This window comes from Sinocyclocheilus anshuiensis, unplaced genomic scaffold, assembly GCF_001515605.1.
Source record: "Sinocyclocheilus anshuiensis isolate Anshui unplaced genomic scaffold, SAMN03320099.WGS_v1.1 scaffold955, whole genome shotgun sequence".
In the NCBI taxonomy this organism is placed as follows: domain Eukaryota; kingdom Metazoa; phylum Chordata; class Actinopteri; order Cypriniformes; family Cyprinidae; genus Sinocyclocheilus; species Sinocyclocheilus anshuiensis.
Window position 1 is genome coordinate 546,882 of NW_015546094.1, and position 8,632 is coordinate 555,513.

Here is an 8,632-nt window from a genome sequence, read left to right on the forward strand (position 1 = left end):
GTGGAGTAGCACTTGTTGTTTGTCATTTCTCCGATCACAAATGCAGACAGAGTTTTATGTTTACGCGGCGCGATGCAATGCAACGCAACGCGTAAAAAGACAGTATAAGTCATTATAATCAGTAATTATGTCCCTACTGGATGCAACAAATGCCTCGTTTGTAATGGGTTTTAATGTTTTTGTCTCGTCGCTCCGGCCGGGACACGGCATCAACAGTATGGTGAGGGGCATAAACATTTCCGTTTCACGCTTGAGGTATTCGGCCAATCACAAGGCATTGGATAGCTGGCCAATCACAGCACACCTCGCTTTTTCAGACCGATGAGCTTTGTAAAAATCGACGCGTTTCAAAAAGGCGGGGCATAGAGGAGAAACAATAATGTACAGTATGTGGAAAATATTGTGTTTTTTTAACTTTAAACCGCATAAACACATTTCATTATACCAAATACACAAAATAATGTTCTTTTTAGCAGCATCATATGACCCCTTTAAGGGGCTTTTACTTGGCCACACAGTTGATTAAAACATAAACAGTGTATCAAATGTTGCCAAATGCAATTTAGTTAACTTTTTCTGCTTTTCAGAAGACAAGATAAAGCTAAATACCAGTAGTCTGACTCTGTATACATAAAGACTGATTTACAGGTTTTCTTTCAAAGCAAATAATGTGGGTGAAACAGCAAGTTTAACCAAGGGAAAAAAAACACAATGTGTCTCCCCTGCATATCACAGAATCGCTTTCCATTGCAAATCAACCCAGTGGCCCTATGTGTGTGTGTGCTAAATGTGTTTATATGGGAGTCAATGACTGAATCTAGTTTTTGTTTCCTCTGTGGCAGACATGGAGTATTCTTTTAAAGCCTATATGTTTACTAAGAAGTAACTGAACACCCAAAATGTAGTTATTGTTAGAAGTTGCATGCATTTTGTCTATGCAATTGGCAATACCTTTAAAGTATGTCTTACTACACTGGAAGTTTATGTCATGTACATTAGTAGTGAAGGATCTGTAGACGGTGGATCTGACTAAGATGAAAATCAAGCAACCGTTAAGATGCTGTTGAGCATCTGTAATGTTTGGCAACTTGGTGTCTGGAGTACGAGGTGTTTCCTGTATCCAGATACTATAGCCTAGCTGTGATAAAAACTGTCAGTCTATTATACATGGCCTGACATTTATGCATATGTTTTCTTTAAAATATGAAATTTGTACTTATGTCCTTTATAGGAGAAATAAATAAATACTTAGCATGTGTTTGCTTTGTAAGCTTGACCTTTCCAGGGTCACTCAGTCTGAGGTCACATTTTGATTAATTCTCTCCATCTTTCTCTCTTTCTAATGAACTTGTGAGCAGTCGTCTGTTCTGTTTCAATGTACTGTAAATCGGTATGCAGTATGAAGCTACTCTTGCAGTTAACGCGTTCATCATTCAGTATTCTGGATGTTGCTAATAAATATTAGAAAAACAGTCATTCAGATTTACAAAGGTGGATGAAGTTAACTATGGTGTTCAGTATAGGAGAGTAAAGGAAAGAGAAGAACAGATGGTCATAGAGAGTAATGTACAGAATGAAGTATGTATGTGTCACGGCGCGGTACAGAAAACACACCGTGTAAACAGGGGTCTGGGTCCAAATGCAGGTTTATTTGGCTGCAGGGGAAAAACAAAGTCAAAACAGAAAACAAACAGAGCTAAGACTCTAACACAGGCTTGACACAGAAAACGGACTCTGACACAATACGGCCACGTAGAGCTTGCATCAGTCCCGTAACACACTTAATAATCCGCCCAGAGAGGCGTGGGGAAGGCGTATAAATAGCCCTCAGGATGGGCAACAGCTGTGTGTGTGTGAGTGTGTGCACAGGTGTGTGGAGTCAAGGTAACGGAGTCCGGGAGGATGGGAAGTGGCGACCTCTGGTGGTGAGAGGGAGAACACCAGACCCAGACCCCTGACAGTATGAATATGTGTTTAAAATGAAGCTTAGCATAAGATGTTTGCCATAGGTCATTATTATTTAAAGAAGCTACAAAAAATCTTTCATTATTCCAGAGTGAAATAAAAAAATTGTCTTCAATACAGACATGCACCACAAATAATGAAGAGACCAAAACTAGTGCACTAACATCGATCTGATAACTGCAGAATCACAATAACTTATATTATACATAAAATATATATAAAAAACTTGCTAAGATCTTACAGTATTAAAGTATGAAAGGACAGTTTTTAACATACTGAACATAGTGTGCTTAAGGCCCACTGCAATGTTGGTTAGAACTGCAGCTGTGTGCTCATTCTCTGACAAATTGAATACATGTAGGCTATAATAAAATACACAGAAACCAAATAACCAAACACGTTTACAATACATTAACCATGCAATCACACCGATTATGATTTAGCTTATTCTTAGTCCATCTTATCAAAAAAGAAATTTTCTCAGAGCACACGATGATGCTGTGCGACTGTCACCTTTGGAATTCTGCAGTACCGCAGGAGGAGCTTTAACCGCTTCCGATTGGTGACTTGTACCTGCTGCCTGCGCGTTGATTGGACAGATGACACGACGATATTAAGGCGTGCGTGCGTCTATAGGCTGAGAGCGTAAATGTGGGCGTTTCTCGTGAGGTATTCGTTTATGAGGTCGGTCAGATGGAGAAGCGCATCTCTCACATCCACCGGCGCTTCTTTCCAGGCGGAAGGGTGCGGCAGGTGGTGGTGCCGCGGAGGGACACCAGACCATAATAAAGGCAGCAGTGCGGCTTCTTAGTTTTGCCGGCTTTATCGCAACTACCAAAAGCAGTGCACGAGACCGGAATCCCTGCGAAATGCACTGCCTCGCCGTCGATTTTCATTTGAACATTTAGTTTGTTTAATCTCTACAAAGTTGTCAGGTTCATTAACCCCATGTTGCTCCGAATAGCCTAAATTCTTTTATACCTTGACGTGAAAGTATACGCGCATTAGGTCCCTCAGCCGAGGTAAAGCACTGAAACAAGGTTTTTAAGCCAAGTATAATTGTTCGTCTTTCTTAAGATCCTTTTTGATGACTGACATTCTCTCTTCGTGAAAGGCTGTCACTCTCTCCATCACTCTCATATTACCTGAAGAGAACGGACTGACTGCGCAACCATGGGGGTAAGACCGACATCTCTATTTTACTGCATCACAGCAAATGGAAAAGAATTAAAACAACGTTTCCAATGAATTTCAACTTATTAAGCAAACTTTAAATGCTGCAAAATGCAGCGCCATACATGAAGTGGCAGAATGACATTGATTTATATGCGGATTTCGAGACTGCGACAAACTGACGGGACAGGACGTTCTGGAAACACACGCTACAAATTATACGTTCCAAATCTAAAATCGTTATTATAGGCTATGAATGGTGAGCAGCAAATGCAAAGGAACTGCTTTTTCAAACTTTTAGATGCTGTCGTCATAGTCAGTGGAGACGCAGATACCGTTACATCTTAATTGAAAGCTTGTCGGTGTTGTCTGAGTGATATAATATCTCTAGACAACGGTTATTTTAGTAACCTTCAAGTGCCAGTTTAATCGGGTTATGCTAGTTAAAGACTTTCTAAAGGGCAGCGCTGCGTAATGCTGTCTTTGCGTTATAAATGTGTGATGTCTCTTTCAACTTATTTATGCTCAAAAGTTGTTTGTCAGGTTGTTTTTTTACATGTTTTAGGACTGTTTCTGTGGGGTCCCCTCCAGCACCCCCTTTGTATCCTTCTCTCTGTACTTGACCGCAGCGCGTGTCTCCAGATCTGCACAGTTAATCTGGATGTACTGAATGTGAATTTGAATCATCTTTGTATTTATGGACACAACCGGCATTGCTGAGCGTGTTTAGGTGACTGGTGTCCACACACACACACACACCTCAGAGCCGGTCCATCGCTGAAGTCCATGCGTCATAACGCGGTTACCGGGAATCTGTATTTCAACCGGCTTATTTCCTGCATATGTGCCATAACCTCGCGCGAGTAATCACTGACAGGACAGATTTAATAGATTCACTCTGAATGATGACCCGAAAAGGTTGAATTTGAATTGCGGATAATGGGGAATCATCACCACGTAGACACGCCCCTGGCAGGTGCATCCCGTGGCAGCAGTGAATGCCGGTGTCGAGCAGCTGATGTAGTTTATAGCCGTTGCCAGGGAACCGGAGAGACCGGCTAAAGCTATTTACGCAGAAAATATCCGTTAACATTAAACATCGCAGTAGCTAGTGAACGTCACACTGACTCGCTGCAGTGATTGCGTCAAAACTGATGACTACGAACAGCGCTAAAATGATTACGCAAATGATTTGCGTGTGAGTTTACCTGGTTAAACGGGACGGATGTTAACAGACATACTGGTTACTTCAGCGCAGTTTCCTTTAAGTTTGACAGCGGTTTGTTGCCGCGTGTCGTGCCGGTTGCTGTCGCAGTGATGCTCGTGGTAGGGATGGGCGGATCGATCCTTAAGTATCGATACTTTCGATACTGATGTTGTATCGAAAGGATCGATCCTCACATAAAAATATAGATTCTAAAGTGCATTTTTTAACCATTAATTTTATTTACTTATCAAGAAATTCGGTGCATAAAATAAGCTTCTAAGTGGAAAAATAGACTATATTAGCGAATAATTGTGTTGGATATATTCTCCTGCTCATCGGAACACACATTAAATGCTGAAAGACAGAACCAATCAATCAATCACAGACAGCGTTCGTTGCTGACGCATGGCTCACAGTGCTTGTTCAAATAGGGCTGCGTTTCCCAAAAGCATCAGAAGCATAACGTTAAGTTGATCTTAAGAAACCATTGCCACATTATTACATTACATAACATTGTTACTATATATAAAATTAATTCTGAAAAATTCATCGCTGTTTCCACACAAATATGAAGCAGAAATAATAATAAATGTTTCTTGAGCAGTAAATATTAGAATGATTTCTGAAGGATCGTGACACTGAAGACTGGAGTAATGAAACCATTGCCACATTATTACATTACATTACATTACATAACATTGTTACTATATATAAAATTAATTCTGAAAAATTCATCGCTGTTTCCACACAAATATGAAGCAGAAATAATAATAAATGTTTCTTGAGCAAAAAATGATATTAGAATGAATTCTGAAGATCATGTGACACTGAAGACTGGAGTAATGATGCTGGAAATGCAGCTTTGATCACAGATGCATTTTAAATTACATTTTAAAATATATTAAAATAGAAAATAGTTATTTTTTACTGTTATATTTAACAATATTGCTGCTTTTACTGTTTTGTTTTGTTTTTTTTTTCAAATAAGTGCAGCCTTGGTGAGCATGAGACGTGGCAATGCAGCAGCATCAGCATCCCAGCTGTTTGCTTCCCTATAGGCCGCTTTCGGCGTCAAACACGAGGCGGGGCCACGCGAGTGGAAATTCCCGGTACCGGCCTGTGATAGGCACGAGATGTGGATACGGAAAGCGAATAGATGAAGTGAAATAAAGTTCATCTAGCTCATGTATTCGTGGCGTTCAAATGGGCTCTTAAAGGGATAGTTCATACAAAAATACAAAATTGTCATATTTTTCATGCAGTTCCAAACCTGTGAGACTTTATTTCTTCTGTGGATGTGGAACATAAAAGATAATCCTATAAGCAAAATGAAGGACTCAGACACCATTTACTTTCAAAAAACACGAAAAATTTCATTGAAAGTGATAGTCAATCACTCACATATATTCATTTTATTGTAAAACCAAAGAAATAATTAACTCATTTATTAAATGAAGAAGAGCCTTGACATTTGAAAAGAGCAGCCATCAACTAGTAATCAACTTGTACGTCTGTAGAATACAAATTGGTCATAGTAACCTAAATTTAAAATGTTACATGAGTATGTCTATAATGATTATTAATTCAGTGTAAGCCCGTTTAAATATTGTTATATTAACCCAAGAGAGAGAGAACAGCTGGTACGGCATGACAGTATGTACATTTAATCTTCAGACACATGACGATGCACCAGTATGTACATAGTGTGTGTATGCAGGTGAGTGCCCAGGAGAGGGGAGGAAGAGGAGGGGAGGGGTGTGCTGCAGCAGGACGGTTTAGCCGGGAGGAGGGGAGGGAGAGGAAGAGGCACAGATCCTGTTACGTGTAATTAGCCGGGCTGAGCTTGTGTTTCCAGAGTGAGTAAGCTGGGTGTGGTACATACATGGTACAGACGTAGTGCCCAAAGATGAGGACACAGAGGTGTCTGTAACGTGCAACTAATCAGTATTTAGATTATAATGAAGTGCATGATTTAATAAGATCATATAAAAGGTCAAATCAGACTTGTATTGGATGGTTTGCTTGTTAGGATAGAGTTATGTTTGGTAGTAGTTAAGTTTACTGGTACTGTACTGATGAATTTGGTTTCAGGATGTAGAAACAGTTAATGATTATAATGAATGCAATCAGGGGCGCCGCTAGCAATTTTGGGCCCTATGAAAGAATATGAGGTTGGGCCCCCTACCGCACCAAACATACACTATATTGCCCAAAGTATTGGGAAAACTCTTCATTAGAAGGGGGTGTCCCAATACTTTTGGCAATATAGTGTTCAAGCCAGCCTAGCTATTCAAAATCTTTGTCTGCAATTGAATAATATTGACCTATTACTTTTGCTATTGCTTTTGACCATTAGGTATTAGTAACATAATTCATTCATAATTCATAAAAGTGCGACTGACCAAATCGTCTGGCTAGGTTTGCCCCCCCCCCCATCTCTAATTTGACAGTTTACCATCTGATCTCACTCAGTGACTCTAGGCTACGTAGGATGGGACAAACCATGCAGTGAATGGGGAGAGATAATTTAGCTGGAAATGCAGAAATAAGCCATAATTTTGTTTTATTTGTAACTCTTTGGTATATACACATTTATAATTTCTATTACATTACTACTACTACTGTTACAACTAATAAAACAGATCTCTGGGGGCCCCAAAAGTGCATGGGCCCTTAGAATCGTCCTAACGCAGCAGCAGCAGAAGCAGTGTTGCAGATTTATTCCGCCAAGACCAAATACATTAACATTGTCATGTATATTACCATGCAAATCACTCCGAGAGTTGTCACGACAGAACTAGGGCAAAGTTTTTAAAGCATAATGATTATGAGTATATAATCTTATAAATATGTGTGCATAGTAAAAAAATATATAAATATAAAGTACATAGATTGTGTTCTACATTTAATAATGCATTTAATCAATTAATAATGTAATTAATCATAGCATGCCCTCTCTGAACATCACATCCTGAGTTAACATCCTGTATAACATCCGGGTGGTCACGTTTCACCTTCAATTGAGCTCATAATCAATAAATAGAGCCTTTCATAGCTGCCTTTAATATGACTTTACTATAGGATTGATATTACAAAAGCTTTTTAGCTAATTGACTCTGTTTTATATGGAAACACCCCCACATCATACGCCTCTTATACCTACCGACTGTTTCTCAGTGGATCAATGTTGTTGGACCACATTTAGGGGTATGAAAGATTTGTTGTTGTAAGGGGTTAAAGGTGAAGTATGTAATTTATGCACTCTGTTTACACCTTTAAGTCAACTTAAAAGTGGCTTGCTGATAGTTGTCTCTCCATAAAATGACACAGTTCGGCTGTAAGTGGGTTGGATTGGATCTGTTAGGTCTCATTATCACATTCTGTCCATGGGACATCTGTGAGTGGAGCGGATACTCAAGGTCAGATTACCCTCTCCTCCTCTTTTCCCAGTGTTGATGTAGCATAACTGCCCCCTCAGGTCCATCGGTGGGAATGTGTGGAGGGCCTGGTTCAGGTTCCACATCCACACCACACCATCATTTATTAATGCAATCCTTTGTTTGAGGAGCAGAGAAAGAACAGTCCATTCTGACGGAGGGAATTCTGGGGCACAGCTGACAATTGGCTCTGCTTTTACTAGAGCTGTAATGAACAATAAGTGTCAGACGTCAGAGAGAATGTGACGAAGTACTAACTAGGGAGATAAAAGGGATAAAATGGCAAGAGAAACTGCTTATGAAGTGTGTACAGTATGTCTGTGTGAGACAGAATAAAGAGAGGAATCCTTGGACAACCCCTTTGAGATGTGAAGAATCTGTGTGCCCTGCTGTGACTGTAGTTTGGGGCAGTGATTTATTGTTCCAATCAAGAACATGCACACAGATGCCCCACACTCTGGCAAAGCTGCTTGGCTCTGCTGGGCTGAGTGGATGAAGTATAGACAGATAGAAGGATAGAATAATGGATAGAAAAGAACAGGAGGGGATATAGAGGTAATACTTTAACAAGAAGGATTATAGATTTTGTTTAAAGTTCATTTTAAAACGCGCTGACCAAATGAAATTATATTGCAACCTTTCCTTTCTTTTCTTTTCTTTAATCATCTGAATGTGTGTGTGTGTGTGTGTGTGTGTGTGTGTGTATCAGTTGAGCTGTGCTGGGGTTATGTGAGGATTCTGGGTAAAGGAATTAAAGGGGTCATATGATGCGTTTTTAAAGATAATTATTTTGTGTATTTGGTGTAACAGAATATGTTGACATGCTTTAATGTTCAAAAAAACACATTAT

General features: G+C 39.7%; 1 protein-coding gene across 1 annotated transcript in view; it reads left to right on the plus strand.

The window, feature by feature from the left end:
- The first annotated feature begins 2,542 nt into the window (after positions 1–2,542).
- LOC107700181 (sodium/potassium-transporting ATPase subunit alpha-3-like) overlaps positions 2,543–8,632 on the plus strand; it is a 26,115-nt gene continuing 20,025 nt past the window's right edge. Inside the window, 2 exon segments of the mRNA XM_016501738.1 lie at positions 2,543–2,987; positions 3,080–3,144. Coding sequence (XP_016357224.1) covers positions 3,139–3,144 — 6 coding nt within the window. The 5' untranslated portion in view covers positions 2,543–2,987; positions 3,080–3,138.